This window comes from Pagrus major, chromosome 22 (genome assembly GCF_040436345.1).
Source record: "Pagrus major chromosome 22, Pma_NU_1.0".
Taxonomy (NCBI): domain Eukaryota; kingdom Metazoa; phylum Chordata; class Actinopteri; order Spariformes; family Sparidae; genus Pagrus; species Pagrus major.
Genome location: NC_133236.1, coordinates 17,521,880 through 17,538,206, shown reverse-complemented (window position 1 = coordinate 17,538,206; position 16,327 = coordinate 17,521,880). Strand labels below are relative to the sequence as shown.

General features: G+C 40.1%; 2 protein-coding genes across 2 annotated transcripts; one reads left to right on the top strand and one right to left on the bottom strand.

Moving 5' to 3' along the window:
- The first annotated feature begins 236 nt into the window (after positions 1–236).
- Positions 237–5,663, top strand: efhc1 (EF-hand domain (C-terminal) containing 1). The gene is made up of 10 exons (XM_073493048.1): positions 237–302; positions 1,668–1,889; positions 1,988–2,275; positions 2,388–2,537; positions 3,335–3,527; positions 3,937–4,163; positions 4,280–4,420; positions 4,643–4,856; positions 5,125–5,277; positions 5,409–5,663. The coding sequence occupies exons 1-10, from the start codon at positions 237–239 to the stop codon at positions 5,435–5,437; spliced, it is 1,683 nt and encodes a 560-aa protein (XP_073349149.1). The 3' UTR covers positions 5,438–5,663.
- Positions 5,664–5,994: 331 nt separating this feature from the next.
- Positions 5,995–15,449, bottom strand: tram2 (translocation associated membrane protein 2). The gene is made up of 11 exons (XM_073493049.1): positions 15,234–15,449; positions 12,394–12,457; positions 12,079–12,188; positions 10,697–10,813; positions 10,510–10,568; positions 9,071–9,155; positions 8,819–8,889; positions 8,566–8,670; positions 8,338–8,481; positions 7,882–8,039; positions 5,995–7,048 (listed from the first exon to the last, which is right to left on the bottom strand). The coding sequence occupies exons 1-11, from the start codon at positions 15,351–15,353 to the stop codon at positions 6,972–6,974; spliced, it is 1,110 nt and encodes a 369-aa protein (XP_073349150.1). The 5' UTR covers positions 15,354–15,449; the 3' UTR covers positions 5,995–6,971.
- Positions 15,450–16,327: the final 878 nt, after the last annotated feature.

The window sequence follows — 16,327 nt, the reverse complement described above, 5'->3', positions numbered from 1 at the left end:
CATTATTTCCATGTTTTTTCACTCTGAATTTATTTTAGTTTTCAGTTTTTAATTTTTCTAAACTGTTGCCGTCCTGCCGTCTCCATGGAGACAGTAAACTTACCACGGGGGAGCCGCCTGCAGCTTTAACGTCCAGACGCTAACAAAACCTCACTTAATCCACACATTTACGAAAATAGTACTGTTTAACATCGTGTAGAGGTGAGGAAGTCGACAAACATACTTCAAAAAGCGCAATGTCTTGGAACTGGAATAGCCACGGACTACCATTTTTACCAGGATACTCTTTTCGGGATGTAACGGTAAGACTGTAGGTACCTAAAGTTACTGTAGACATAAAACTAGCTAGCTCAATTCAGTATGTTTGTGGGTAACGTAGCGTTAGGTTTTAATGTTGAACTAACATTAAGTGGTCAAACACACAGGTGTTTGTGTTTTGCAAGATAATTAGCTGTTTTCTTTCTGTAATGGAATTCCTGCATTGCTTCAGTTCTTATGTTGAATAACCGTCGCAGTTTTAATAATATAGGGTGCTGTTAGCTAATGTTGCTAACTGTTGTGTTGCCACAGTATCCATTATTAGCTTGAATTAAAGTCTGAAATACAGATATATACTCTGTCGGCTTTATTGTATTGCACAGTGATGGAATGTAACTAACTACGTAAGTAAGTACAACTTTGAGGTACTTGTACTTTACTTACTAGTATTTCATTTTCCTCCACTCGATACTTTCACTCCACTACAATTTGGAGGCAAAAGTAAAGACACTGTGTTGAAATGTTACTTACTGGTAAAAGTCACCCATATGAACAGCACTTCAAGAAAAAGTCTTAAAGGATCTGATATTAAATGTACTTAAAAATCAAAAGTAATTTTCTGACTTAAATACTAAATAGTATTCCCACTGTCCTCTACTTTATACTTCCACTCCACTACATTTTGGAGGCAAATGTTGTACTTTTAACTGCTACAATTATTTGACAACTTTAGTTACTAGTTACTTTGATTTGCACATTGCATGCTGCATCAGGGCCAAAGCTCCATAACATTTACTTTACAACTTAAGTTACTTGGTACTTTGGAGATTACATGCTGCATCCAGTGTTGTAAAGAGTACCCAAATTCATACGTGGGTAAAAGTAAAGATATCGTGTTAATATATTACTTTTTTAAAAGTCGAAGTCACACAACTTCAGTGAAAGTCTTAAAGTACCTGATATAAAATTAACCCAAGTACAATTAAAAGTAAATTATACATACATTTTGTATGTATAGTATATATTGTCGCATCCGATAAATACATTCATTTAAAAATGTTAGACTTTGGCCCTAATGCATCATGCAATCCGCAACGTAACTAGTAACTAAAGCTATCAAACAGATGTAGCAGAGTAAAAGTACAATATTTGCCTCCAAAATGTAATGGAGTGGAAGTATCAAGTAGAGGAAAATGGAAATACATCCATCCAATACTATCCACCTTTATATTTCATACAACACTTTGTGTAGGGCAGTATTTTGTCAGACAGAAGACACGTAGTAATCAGCCTTTGAGTGTACACACCGGCATCAGTGTTGCAAATAAATAATAATAATAATACATTTCTATTTCTGTTTCGATTTACCAGAGCTAATTTACTCCCTCCTCAATAATCTTTCTCTGCAGAAGTTAGCCTTCCATCGTCCACAGACACTGGGCTATAATAATGGCTACGCTCTGCCCCGTCGCCCCATTGCAGGCATTGGACAGGATCCTCTTTTATCAGAGCATCTGCTCCAGCAGGAGATCAGTGAATTGTCCTTGCAGACATCAGACATTACTTATGGCTCCTATGAGCAGGGCCTTCCTAAAGACTTCATCCCAGCTCATGTGGCCCTTGACAAGAAGGTAAAATAGCACCTACAAAAGTCCAGAACTGGAGGATTTTCTTTGTTGTCCATCAAATTCCTCCTTTGTCTGTCCTTCACCACTCTCATGTCTCGTAGGTGTTGCGCTTCTATGCATACTTTGTGGAAAAAATCCCATGCTCCCCTGAAGAGGACTCCTGTGTGCGCTCCGTGGTCATTTACTACTACCTTGAGGATGACAGCATGTGCATCATTGAGCCCACAGTGCAGAATTCTGGGATGCTGCAGGGGACACGGATCAAACGCCAGTGTCTCCCCAAGAACGAACGTGGAGACCTTTACCTGTGGAAAGACCTGAACCTTGGCATGGACCTGGAGGTGTACGGGGTCAAGTACCACATCACGCACTGTGACGCTTTTACAAAGGTACAACACTCACCTGCATGAATGCTCTCACTGAGACAAAAATATGCACATCATGTTGTAAATTGAGTATACCCTATATTGTCTGCCTGTGTCTCTCATTGATCATATATAGGAATTCATGGAGAGTGAGGGAATTGTTCTGAATGATCCTGAGCCGACGCCTGTGGATCCTTACAGCAAACGACGCACAACCCTTCAGCCTTCCTTCACAACACCCTCTGAATTCGACCACATCCACCAGTTTCTCACCATGGATCGTAAGGTATAGGAAATTCCCTCCATTCCAAACTCACAATTTATAAATGTAACAATTACAAACCCTAATCTGGATAGCTATTAACAAAGAAGCAGAGTACAATAATATCTCCTACTCAAGCTATTTAGAAACCAACTGCAACTAGAGTTAAGAGTTAAATCACTTATAGTGTGATGTTAATATTGTTGCTATAGCTGTCGATTCTGTTTTCCTGAGACTCGCAACCACCAAACACAGGACAAAGCATAACTTTATTGTATTATTATTATTATTATTATTATTATTATTATTATTATTATCATTATTATTATTATTATTATTATTGTTATGATATCTATTCATTTCGTCGATAATGGAGACATGGAAGCAAACAGAAACAGTGCCAGGCCGATTGGCAGATCTTCCTGGGAGATTTCGTGACCAGTGACAGACAACATAGCTTAATGACAGTGAGGGTTTATAGGGAACCAATCTAAATGCAGATGATGTCATTATTCTGCAATCAACATTTACTTCATTATGATTTGTTAAAGCAAAAAGCAAAAAAAGTGTTCACCCTTTCAAGCCTCTCTCTCGTTTTAATCGTTGTGAGCTTCTGTAAAGCCTGCTAGTTCTTGTTACATTAACTTTGATCCATGTCTCAAACTATACCGTGTTGAATTCAAGGAAATTGGGTCTGTAAAGTCTTTAAAAAGACCTTTCAATTTGTAATTTAAGAAGGTGTGGGAACCCTGGTGTACCCTGAGATTTTACATATTTGCATTCCAATTCTAGTTTCAAGCTCATAACCTCTTCTTGGTCAGGTGCTGCGTTTCTTTGCCCTGTGGGACGATGCTGACTCTCTGTATGGGGAGACCAGGCCTGTTACCATCCATTATTTCCTGGTGGACGACACGGTAGAGATCAGAGAGGTGCACGAACCGAACAGTGGGCGGAATCCCTTCCCTGTCCTGATGCGTAGACAGAAGCTGCCCAAGAAAATCAAACCAGAGTTTGGTGAGAAGCAACGCTGTGCCGCTTTTAGCTTCATATATCATTTCATTAGATCGGATACAATGCTTTGGTCAGGTGTCTCTTTGTATCCAGTCCCGTACAGTGAAAGGGATGTAATGAACATTGCTTATATTTTTGTCAGCTATTTTATGTACCACACCAGGATTGTATATTATAATTTATAATTAAATGTTATTTATATAGTGTGTTTCATACAAAAAGATACAATACAATGTGCTTTTATGTATTGCACCATTTACTTGACAAAAAAATGAACATTAAAACTCAGATGCAAAAAAAATAAGCTAAATTATGAAAAAGCAAAAGAAATGAGACAACATAAACGGGATTTAAAAACAAAAGATAAATATTTTGACACAATAAACACCATGGTATTCATATTTTTTTCCAGAGACTTTTCCCAGCTGTGTGCTGGAGGTTTCAACACAGGAAGTGGATGAGTACTACTCCCCCAAAGACTTCCAGCTGGGTCAAATGATTACGCTGCTCAGTCGTCGCTTCCTGCTACGCGACTGTGATGGCTTCACTAAAGAGTATTACCAAAAGAACCATCCTGACATGGAGATGAAACAAATAGACTTCCCAAAGAAAACAGACATGCCTCAGGTGACAAAGAAGGTGAGAAACTATCATCTTTTCATCTTTTGTTTTCTTTTACAAAACATCCGTATTGCCAGAGAGCATGTGACTGAATGTTGTTATAAATAATGTTTTTTTTGTTCCATGTTTTACAGAAGGTTCCTCCCTACAATGGTTTTGGTTCACTTGAAGACTCTCTCCAGAATTGTTTGTCTTTAATTCCAGAGCCTCCCAAAAAGAACATACTGAAGATGCTAGAAAACAGCAACAAAGCGCTGCGCTACAGTGCCAGGCTGGTGAGTAAACCCTCTTAATGACTGTTGATTGGTCATACCGTTACGTATATGCAAGTCATTAGATGGTCCATAAACAAGACTGAGTAATCCAATACTAAAACAAGCCATGCTGGTCATTCTACATTGTAGCCCTGGGTTCAAAACATTGTGAGTAAATAACTGACCTCACAAAGAGATAGTTTCTCATCTTGTTTAAGCTGTCCTGTGTTTCTGACATTTCAGGACTCACCGAATCCCAATGATGAGGGCCGACGTTTCGTACTGTCCTACTTCCTGTCCGATGACACTATCAGTATTTTTGAAAAGCCGACTCGCAACTCTGGCATCATCAGCGGCAGGTTCCTGGAAAAGACACACGTCCCCAAGCCGGGCGCTACAGTGGACAATCCTGAGTTCTACTCACCTGCAGACTTTGCTATTGGAGCCACTGTGGAGGGTAACTTTCTCTTTTTAACAGCCCGTATTGTTATGTCTTTGTTTCCAAAAGGAATATTTACTCAGAAGTTATGACATCTTTTCTCCAAGGAAAAAGAGTGATGTATAACTCTTGTTGCTACAATGCCATACGTCATTCTAGATGCTTGAAGCTGTATGATGTTTAAGTTAATTAAATTAAATTTTCCGGATTAATAAATAATGAAAGCTAAAAACTCCGTTCACGGCTTCTTTCTCCTCCCTCTCTAACCTGTTTTTTTTTTTTTTAGTTTTCAGCCACCGCTTTGTGTTGACCGATGCTGACCAATATGTGCTGACGTACCTGGAGTCCAACTCAAGCCAGATCCCTTGTCAGACACTGGAGTCTTTGCAACAGAAGCTGGGTGTGGGGACGGCGAATAACCAGCCAGTTGACCAAAATGGTAAAAAGGAAAACATGCTTCTCTAGAATTGTCTGGCAACACTAGATTTCTTCCAGACGATATCACTTTTTGGAATTTTGGACAACAATTTATGCAACAATTTAAATATTTTATTTTTCATTCTTTATCAGGTGATGATGTAGCAGAGCCATCTTCATGATGTCGGGGAAGGCCGGAATGCCCCAGACGTTGTCCACTACCTAATTAAATAAAGCGTTTGCAGAATGTTTCTTAATTTAATTAATAAATAAACACTGGACCTGCTGCAGAAAGGATGGTCTCAGACAGCTTCTGGAAATGTATCAAATACAACCCTGACTCTAAAAAAAAGTTGACGCTATATGAAACAAGCAGAATGTGATAATTTGCTAATCCTTGCTAAACATTACAAAGATAATATATTTAAAGTATCACCTCATTTTACTTTATTTAATGTTAATAACTTGATTTTTGTAATAAAAATAAAAATAAATAAATGCTGATTCTGAATGTCATGCCAGCAACACATTTCAAACAAGTCAGGCAACAAAAGACTGGTATAGTTGTGGAATGCTCTGAAGACAGATCAACCGGTTCATTCGTAACAGGTGATAGTATCATGATTGTGTATTAAAGTGGCGTCCTCGGAAAGGCTCACTCGTTCACCACTTAGTGAAACACATGACTGTATAAAAGGATATAACTACATAGGCTCAGGAACAGTTTGTAAAACCAATGTCGCTTATCACAGTTTATTTGCAAATGATTGCATTCTGTATTCAATTTATGTTTTACATAGTGTCCTCACGTTTTTGGAATCAGGGTTGAACATAACTGTTGTGAACATTTGGTGTGGAAAAACACTGGAAATGTAGAAAAATGTGTCCCTCTTGACCAATTGCAAACGTTCCAATTTGTTGTTTTGATGAGCTATGTGTAGAAAATGAAAACAGAAAATGTAGAATACTTCACAATTAAGCCCCACAATCTACTTCAGAAAATTGCATTATTTAATAAAGTAATCAACAAAACAATTAAAAGAAAAAAAAAACATGGAATGGCATGCGGTAATATCCAACATACATACTTGATGCTTATCTGTTAAGTGACCAGTGACAAATGTAGGATTTTAAACAGACATAAACCGTTGGGAGGAGCTCAGGTGACCACTCTACTGGTCCCTTCCCCGACGCAGTGAAAGGATCATGTTGAGGCCAGCATACAGTAAGCTCATATCAAACCATATCATCAGTAACATTTTCTGCTCAAACGGACCAGACGAGAAACAAGCAAAGCCGGCTCAATGGGAAAAGCTGAAAACAGCTGTGACATGAGACAACACTACAACCAATACAGTACTTACGTATGAGGATATGCATCAACACTGACAGACACAGTAACGTGTGCTGCATACTGCGTTCACTTTACATTTTAAATCATTCTGCATACAATGGTGCTCCTTAGGGTGGGATAGCAGGCTGCGTGGCTGTATAAAAAAATACTGATATGATGAGAGGAGTAAATGTCTGTTGGGCTCGAGGGGTTTCGTTTTCCAGCATTCAAGCCTAAGTCTGTAGGTGACTGAGTCCCTGGAACGTCTCAGGACATACTCAACAAGAGGCTTGTTGGCCAGCGGCCGCCAGCTTCCCTGTTGTGGGGATGAGAAACCTTAGCCAGGGCTAAGGCCACTTGTTCAGGGCCGTCAGCGTGCTGTCTTAGGGGGATTTGAGTTTTTTGGTCCGAGGAGAGGCTCCGTTCTCAGCTTTAAGAACTCCGTTTTCATGGTGGCCAACTACAAAGAGAAGAGGTGAGAAGTCAGTAGATGCGCCTTTGACTGTATATAAAGATGGATGACACTACGGCTTAGTATGCAAAATATCACAAAGAAGCTTCTTAATGTGATATTTAAACTGGTAATGGCTATTTTTTTGCTTTAATTTACAATTCTAGAGTAAATACTAAAGTAAATGCTGATCGCACATGCAATGGCTGTAGAATAATGACACTATCCACATAAGATTGGTTCCCTATAAACCTTGCCTTCACTATGTCATTCTGTCTGCAACCAGGCTGGATTTTACCTTTATTATTATTGCACAACCGAAACATGAAGAGGCATTGTTTTCCCTGGTTGCTATCCTCAGGCTACGATAGAACAACTAGAATAACTGTGGAAACTCTACACTGCAAAGGAAAAACAGCTTCACTGATAGGAGGAGGTGAAGAGGGAGACCGACACAGACCGAGGTACAGGCAATGGAGAACACTCCGATGTTTTGTCAAAGTCTGTTCCCTGTCTGATGTGTTCTACCTTATCACCAGGACATGAGACGGTTCAAAACCGGTTTCCCTTTAACTAGATTGGTAAGTAACAAAACCTGCCTTTTCAACTGGGACTTTTACGCCTTTTCATAGCACTGAGATCAAACTTCTAGGTCAAACTTGGGGACTTGTGCTTGTTGTTTTGCTCTGGATAGTAGCCAGGCTGCTAGCAAAAGCAGGGAATGATGGGGGAGCGATGGGACAAATCTTGCATTTTATAAAGGAATGAAGTCACATTCCTGACAACCATTGTTTCCTGATGACGTAAGTGTGAGACGTGTCTGAGCTGGCGTTTACACTCACGTGAGTCTCTCTTCAGCGGCCGTAGGGCTTGTTTGGTGGCAGCCTTCTTGCGTACAGCCTGTTCGTGTCTGAACTCCCTCCAGCGCCTCAGCTGGAAGCGGATAAACTTCCAGAGTAGCCAAGATTGGGTCAAACATACCAGCAGTAGAACAGTCATCCTGGAGGGGCACAAAGGTAAGATGATTAGTGTTATTGTGTGTTTGGGGAAAATGGACCTGACATTTACAACAAGGGGATCACGGTTTAGTTTGGTCTGGTTGGCCCATTTCCTGTCAATTGGTGTCAAAATCCCTGCTTACATCTACTGCAAATCTATGTTGTAAAACAATAAAACGTTTAAAAGTCAACACTTTTATGGGCGCTAAGTGTGTTTTGACCACACAGTTGTTACCGTGGCTGTAAAAAATAATACACTATATGAATCATTATCCACGGATGTCGGACATAGGTCATCACCTTATCAGTACAGTGTTGAAGTTTCCCATCTCCAAGTCCAGCCCCTGGTTCTCTGCACGAGCCAAACCAAACCCAACAGCCAGGAACATCAGGGTCAGCGTGGCCATCCGTGTAAACACAAAGCTGACCGCCCACATGTCAAACCTGAAGGACGACACGCAGTGAAAAGATGGGGTCAATAAAAAAGGTGCTGAGATGAACAATTAAAAACCCAGTGAGGTTACTTACATTTTCTGATGGTTCTCGTCAGTGAAGTAAAAGAGTCTGGCGATGTGGAAGCCCAGCTCGGACACATACTGCAGAAAGAGGAGTACCAGACCCACACGACTCATACTACACAAGAAACAAGAGAGAGGAGTTTCAAACTTAAACCTCAGAGTGTTTCCTTACTGTTTTCTGTCATTTCTTTTCTCACTATGAATGCATTTTTTTTTTTTTGACAAGCCTTTGAATTTGCAGCTCCCCTCTGCTGGATGCTTACTTTAACAAATATGCTGCAGAGATGTGCAGCAGATACAGACAGATGTACTGGAGCTGACGAGAAATCTCCTCCTGAAAAAACAAAAACAGCCTTTATTTGCAAAGGTACTTGTCTTCTCAATCCTGGAGTTCTTTTGCTCTTTCTCACTCTTTGTCTAATGGGAAATACTGTAAAAGCAGAATATACGTGAGCTGACACAAATACGCTCAGCTTATCTAGTACTCCTCCCGTTCCCAGGGCCTTCTTACTGACCTTGCGTACTTTCTGGAAGTAGAGCTCTGGCAAGGCGTGGAGCCAGTAGGCCAGCTGAGTGAGGTAGAAAAACTTCACCTGAAACCTGGACCAGAGAGAGAGAGAGCAATTTACACTGCTACCACAGTGATACATTCACAGCTTTGTTTGTGTCTCATGACGATGCAACTGTTCAAAAAATAAACCTTTGGAAAACCTGGTTAAACGTAGACAGAGCCAAGTAACAAAGCAAAAATGTCTCTGTGTCGAACTGTGTTAAATGGGTTATTTTTAATCCTCTCAACAGAAAGAGGAAACCATGTTTCACATTTACATAAATGTTTCTGAAATCAGCCAGCTGAAGAACCTCACTAAACTCTATAATTCATGTTAACACAGCTGGTTGGAGTGCTTGTTCAGGTTCTGGCTGTGTGTGCCACGTTTACACAGAAGGCTGTTTAGAACTGCACATGTAAGGAAATGATGATAAGCTACAGGCGGTGGACCAAAGATGGATGACCGACCTGCCAAAGCAAACAAGTGGGAGTCCCAAAGTCCCAAGATTTACTGTGTGGCAATTATTTTGTAGCGCTCAGACTAATTTCCTCTCGATGGTGCTTCAACTTCTATTCTTGCACAAAATATATCCACCTTATTCCGAACCCCCATAATACCTTGTGCGAATTATGTGGGCGACTTCTGGTGCATCCTGTCACTTAAATGGAGCTGGCGTTTTCCACTACTACTACTACTATACTACTAACACTGTTATTATTTCTTAGCCCACTTAGCTAACGCTTCTAATGCCTTGAAAGTGCTGAGGCTGCGTCAGTTGTTATTATTATGATACTTACTGACACCAGTTCCGCCAAGCACCGGAAGTATCATCCATAATCGTTTCCCCAGTGACCTCCCCAGGAAATTTGGGGATAAATTCATGCACAGTCAATGAAACATAACTATTCATGCCTATTTTCAAACACTGTCAAGGCCTTGATTTATCACCTCAGATTCACAAACTTTCAAGGACCCATGGAAGCCCTGATTTAATCAAATTGAAATCATGCTAACTTGAGGGCTGGGGGTCTGAATTGGGGCACACACTTAATTTTTAATCCCATGGGTTCCTTGCAGTCAAATCCAGCCCTGGGGTAGACTAATTATGTAATGTCCTCAAAAACACTGAGCTCAACAGTGCCTAAGATATCTGTCAACACAGAGCAAATTGTAGATGTGTTTTAAGGTACAGTAAATGGTAGAGCTAAAACGAACTGCAGCTTGGGGAAATGTTGGGGGTCTTAAAATTAAACTTTAGCAGCAGCCCTATCATTTAGAGTGTCCGTGGATACTACTTATGTTTGCCGTATTCTTCTAGCCAAACCACACAGCTCTAAAACTTTGTCACATTTTATGTATGTAAACATATGTCACTAACAGAGTTAGTTTCACAGCAGTCATACCTGAGGTGTACATGTGGATAGTTCTCCCAAAGGCTGCTGGGATGCAGGATATATCCCTCCTGTGAGAAGGAAACAAGAAAAAGGCACTTTATACCACCGTTCATTAGTGTGTGATACGATTTAAAAATATATGTGACATTTCCTACTGAGTTCAGTGTGATTAAAATACGATAAAAATCTCACTCACTGTTATGAGGATGTAAAAACTCCACACACTCGACACCAAGTGAAACACACACAGTTGACCCGACTCATTAAACTTGGTGTTCTTGCTCTTGGAGAGGTGGAGTCGCCGGTTCACTTTCTGCAACGAGAACAATACAGAAGATCATGTGAATGCGGCAGGACACAGTCAAATTGGGTGACATGTCATCTCTGTCTTTGTCATGCACAAGGAAGTGTAACAGTAATACAAATAACTAGGACGAGAAAAGACAGCAGGTCCTATTTATAGCTGCTGCTGAAAACCTTCCTCTGAAGAAGTATTCCTTTCAAGAAGACACTTTGGAAACCGTGGTGACGGTGCTAAAATAAAACATCAGTCCTGCCTGCTGGCCTATTTCTAAACAATGACACAAGTGCTCATGCTTTTAGATGGATTAAATACTACTCTCTCTTCCTGTCTCCACAACTCTATCCTACTGAGGAACACTCACCATGCTGCTCTCGTGTTTTTATAGTGCTGTGTTTCAAACTCTTGTAGTATGTATGTTTGTATGTTTGTTCATATGTTCATACACTTGAATATGTCATAAATAGTAAAGTCTTCTTGTTACTGAGGAATCAGTTGACAAGATAAGACATGATAGATATTGTATGTGTGTCTCAGGTTCCTGACCTGGCTGGAAAAAAATGTTTTTTTTATTATTGACGTAATATTGCCTGTATATGCACGTGACAATATTAAAAAGGGTCAATATACGAGATTTGGGGTTGGTGGGTCTTCTGGTGAAAGATGGCTGATTGTTGAGTCTCAACATTGAACTACCTTTCTCCAGAATCAGTTATTGCGCCTTTAATTTAGCTGAAAACGTATTTTGGTAAGAATTTATGGGTCAGTAATTTCTGAATAATTTCCAAAAAGTTACATAAGAAGAAATAAGTAGTTTGGTAGAAAATATCGGAAAAAATAAAGACAGTGTTGAATTTCTTCACTCACAATTTCAATTCTAATTCAATTTCAATTAATTGGTGCAGAGAGTCTCACCTCTGGTGTGAAAAATGTATACAGTGGTCAAAGGCGAGAGACAAACTCTTTGATATTGTGCCATGAATTACACGTGATGTTTGTCAATTTAAAGAAACTGCAAGTCAAGAAAGTAGTAATTTGTCATAAAGACAGTAAAATACCATTTAACAAATATGGAGAATAAAGTTTACAATTGTAAATTAATAATGAATGGATATTTAACTTTACAATTACTACATGATATTTTCCTGGGAAATTATGGTCTGATAAAACAAAGCGTTACCCTCATTTGACTGTTTACTCATTGCAGCCATAGACCACATTCAGGAGTATAGAAGGACCTTTGTGGTTGACTGATGCCACAGTGACTGGGCACTTACATCCAGAAGATACTCCTGCACCACTGCATGGAGGATGATGGCGATGAAGAAATAGAAGAGGATGGTGGCGGAGTCCTTCCATCCGTAATGGTAAAATGTCACCTCTCCCTCTAAGCACACATAGGAGGAGTCAAACACACACACAGCGTACAATCAGTAGGTGTGATAAACATCCTGGAACATTGCACTCTGAATTCGGTAATATAATGATGCAATGTGCAGGAAGAGCAGCAGCAGAAGTGAAACTGAAGTGTACAAACTGTAGATAGGTCATGAACTGAATTCAGATGAGTATTAATGAGCTGTGCTGCATACCTGCTGATAGTGTGGTGACATTGTACTGAGGCTGAATGAACAGTATGGCCGTCTTGGCTGTTGCCTGGAAAATTAAACGAGATGGTAATTAGCGACATATTTCAGTGTGTGAGTGCAGCTTGAGGAGGTCTGTGACAGGTGTGTGTGTGTGTGTGTGTGTGTGTGTGTGTAGGGGGACAGAGAGCGAGCGAGGATGCCAGCTTTTCAGAATACATAATGTTGTTTATCATGTTGTCAGTCAATCCTCCCCCGCGGCATCATAATTGCCTGCTGGGAGATGAATTCCTTAAGCAGTGCTGCAAAAGAATCTGTGCAGCATGACAAGGCTTGTATCGACCCGACGCAGCTTCCCAAATTATTTTATGTCAAGCATCCCCACAGAGACACACACTAGAACAGTTTCTTTTCGACCTTTTTTGGCGCGTGGCCGCCCTTATCGAAGCAATATCTACCCGAGCTGCAACTCCTCATTACAGTGTGACAATCAAATGGTGATTATTATTGATTATTAGAGAACGAGAAAAGACGCTTTATACTACCCTGATTGTTGGTCAAAGTTTCAAACATAACAAAGAAAAGCAGCAAATCCTCACATTTAAGAAGCTAAAAACCACAAATGTTTTATATTTTTGCTTGAAGCATAACTCAAAATGGACTAATGGATTAATTGACTTGTCGCTGCAGCTCTACAATCCAGTATCTCACAAGACAGACGACTTAAGGCTGCATCTAAGGATGATTACTGATTCCAATATTTTTAAAATTATTTTAAATAATTAAAGATGCAATGTGTAAGAATCAGCCACCTGAATTCACACTCAAAAAACAATCAGGGGGAAGCATATCACCAGAGTAACCGCTAACTGCTGCCAAATGCAGTTCCTGTTAGCTAGTTAGCTCAATTGGCAGTGCAGCAATCCAGACAGTGAGCACTGGGAAAGTTTTGGGGTTTACGCTGCGTTAGGCCTGGATGGGCCAGGGCTAGCTCCTTAGCATGCTAAACATGCTTTGCAACATGATACATGGATGTCATAATGTTAAAACAGTTTTTTCTTCACGCTCTGTTGATAATTTTAGCGATTTTTTCAATGTTTTCAGCCAAAATTCTTACATGTTGCACCTTTAATCATGTATTCTCAGCAAAATTTCAAGGAAATGTGATGAAAATGCTCATTTTGGCTGCCCAACAGTAAAAAAAATAAAGATATTCAATATACAACAAAATAAACAGGAGCTTATTCTTACAATTGAGAAGCTTGAACCAAAAAATGCTTTTGTTCGATTAATTATTCAACCTATTAAAATTGCCAAAATTGTTGATTAATATATGAACCAACTAAAGGTTTCAACACCACAAAGATCATAGAAATGGCCTAAATTTAACATTGTGTGCCTCAGATATCTTCTAATCTGGTTCATCGATGTGTGCCTCCTCGTCTACACTACACAAAATGAGTTAGAGATATTGGTGCATATATGCGTGTCCATGGATATACAATAAAAGTCCAATTAAATGTGTCGCATTATTTTGGGGCAGTGTATGTTCAACCCCTTGGAGGACAGGATAAGACCTTGCAAACACTTTGCCTCAAGCAATCCCATCCTAGTAGATCTGGTGTATAATAGCTGAAGAGTCACCCTTACTGAGACCTCTCCAGGGACCCTGTTGGTCCCCTGGCCCCAGTTTGGGCACCACAGTGCATCCAGTCACCAGCCATTCCTTGCGCACCGAGCCCATTGGTGGCCTGTCAACGCCACATGTCAAATTCATGACCAGTTAACAGCACTGATGAAGCCTACTCTTTTTTTTTTTTCTCCCGAAACTAGAAATATGAAGGAAATCCCCTACTTAGTTTTTACTCGGCCAGCTGTGTGACCACAACCAGGGTTCCGGATTGAAACTTTGCTAAATGCTGAAGCGGCGGCCAGAGAGTCTGTGCACACGCAACAGCAGCCATCAACTAATGAGACAGCTAATTAATTCAGTGGCTGGGTGTCAGTGGTGAAATCCCTCCAGGTCACAGCAGTCCACAGTTCAGCTGAGCCGACGGCAGCCAGCAGCAAAGGCACAAAGATTGAGACGTGGCAGTTAACTTCGACTGGCAAGCTAGCGACGGAAAGTCACGCGGCTTCCGTCTGCGCTTTTCAAAATAAAACCCCCTCCACGTCCGACGTGTGCTAGAGCTCGTTCGAAGCCATGGCGACGCTTTTAATTTGAATTCTTAAAACGCTTCACTTCCTGCATTAACCGTGCTCTCTGTGGTCACTGACAAATCTTGGACTCAAATGTTGAAGCGGACTGGAAACTGGAACAAGACATTGTCAAGAGGGTAAAATGTGAATTTTAGGACACAAATATGTTTCATTGTGTTGTTGTGGAGTAGCTTAATGTGTGTATGAGTCTTAAATTGCATTCTGTGTCAAGAAAACCCCCCTTTGAATTAAAGTATGCAGAGCAAGACATCGAAAACTTTCTATTTAAATAGCTAAACTAGCAACAAACGTTGTAAAGGCAGAGTTTGTACCCTGCTTCAACCCTCCGGGACAGTTTTAAATCATAAGTTGCTACTTTGACTGCGAACAGAGCGACATTCATTGTTCACAAAACTTATAAAAACTGCAGCAGGCAGCCACCATATATATCCACCAAAAAAAAAAAAACTGCTGGCAGAAAAGCTACAAATGCAGCCAAACGTTTCCACAAAGCAAGAAGATAACCGAACACGATTCAACTGTAGCACCGAGTTACATCTTTTGAGTGTGCAAGCAGGCTTTTGCCATCTTAAAACAGCTGAGAGAGACGAGGAGGGGAAGAAAAAGAGAATCTGAGTTCATCTCACCTCAAACATCAATCCAATCAGAATGAAAATCACCAGACTGAACACGATGTCTGCGTGGTTTTGAATTAAGAACTCCTGGCTGAAGAAAGGGTAACTCTTGTTTCTTCGGCGAAATGCCATGTCAGCTCAATGCTGTTTTCCCTGCTATTTTATAAATCTGAATTTTTCTGACTACGAAGTTCAGGAGTTAACTTTCTCACTGACGTGCGCATGCGCGACTTCTTAAAGGGCGAGTGCCATAAATACCTTTCTTCGAGGCCATTTACACAGTTGAGTTCGGTCTGGCGTGTGCAAACCACGTTTTTCAAATTCTCCACGAACACTCACTTTGATACCATAAAATACAAATATTGATCAAATAATAACAAACACTTGCGTTCCAGTCACCCCAATATGTAGGCTATTTATTGCTTATTTAAAGCCACCAGTGGCCTTTGCACTTCACAGTTCAAAGTATCATATAGGCAGTCACCTGGGTGCAAGAGAAAAAACCCAGCATCATTTCACTGCTTTGTTAGTGGATCTCATCCCTTTTACAGAACAGTGATGAGCAAAAAATGCATTTGTCCCCCTAGAAATAGCAATCAAGAGCACATAAAAAAGTCACAACAAGTACCCCATAAGCATCTTTTTTTTTCTTTTTGTTACACGATAAAACATTTGAAAGCTTTTTAAAGTTGGTGCCTGAGACATGATTTTTTTTTCCCTCCAACATAATGTAAATTTTAGCAATTACATGGTCAACATGTAACTAAAGTTAAAACATCAAACACAGTTTGCCTGCTCAAAGCAATGCCAGTTGACATGATTATACAAAAAATACAGTATATTCTTCTCTCAGGGGATAAGGGATTTCTTCTTTTTTTTATGGGAATAACAAAAGAATCACAGCAATAGATGTATGATACAGAAGATACTTGTGCTTTTAAAAAGCCAACAAAGCTCAGGCTTATGCTGAGTTGGTAAAGCCTCAGAGGTCACACACTCCTGCCCCATTTAGGTTTCGGCATCATTTCTCTATTCTCATAACTGCTGGCAGTTTTTAACATGAATAGCAGCGGTTTCGGTATTTAATATAGAGATCATCAGTTGTG

What these genes read in the sequence shown, in the direction of transcription:
- efhc1 (XM_073493048.1), top strand. Translation starts at nt 237, where the DNA reads ATGTCTTGGAACTGGAATAGCCACGGACTACCATTTTTACCAGGATAC. An exon ending in TTCTCACCATGGATCGTAAG is followed by an intron (nt 2,538 to 3,334) that starts GTATAGGAAATT and finishes CTTCTTGGTCAG; the next exon opens with GTGCTGCGTTTCTTTGCCCT. An exon ending in TATTGGAGCCACTGTGGAGG is followed by an intron (nt 4,857 to 5,124) that starts GTAACTTTCTCT and finishes TTTTTTTTTTAG; the next exon opens with TTTTCAGCCACCGCTTTGTG.
- tram2 (XM_073493049.1), bottom strand. Translation starts at nt 15,353, where the DNA reads ATGGCATTTCGCCGAAGAAACAAGAGTTACCCTTTCTTCAGCCAGGAG. An exon ending in TGATTGGATTGATGTTTGAG is followed by an intron (nt 12,458 to 15,233) that starts GTGAGATGAACT and finishes TTAATTTTCCAG; the next exon opens with GCAACAGCCAAGACGGCCAT. An exon ending in TTCAACACTGTACTGATAAG is followed by an intron (nt 8,040 to 8,337) that starts GTGATGACCTAT and finishes GTGCCCCTCCAG; the next exon opens with GATGACTGTTCTACTGCTGG.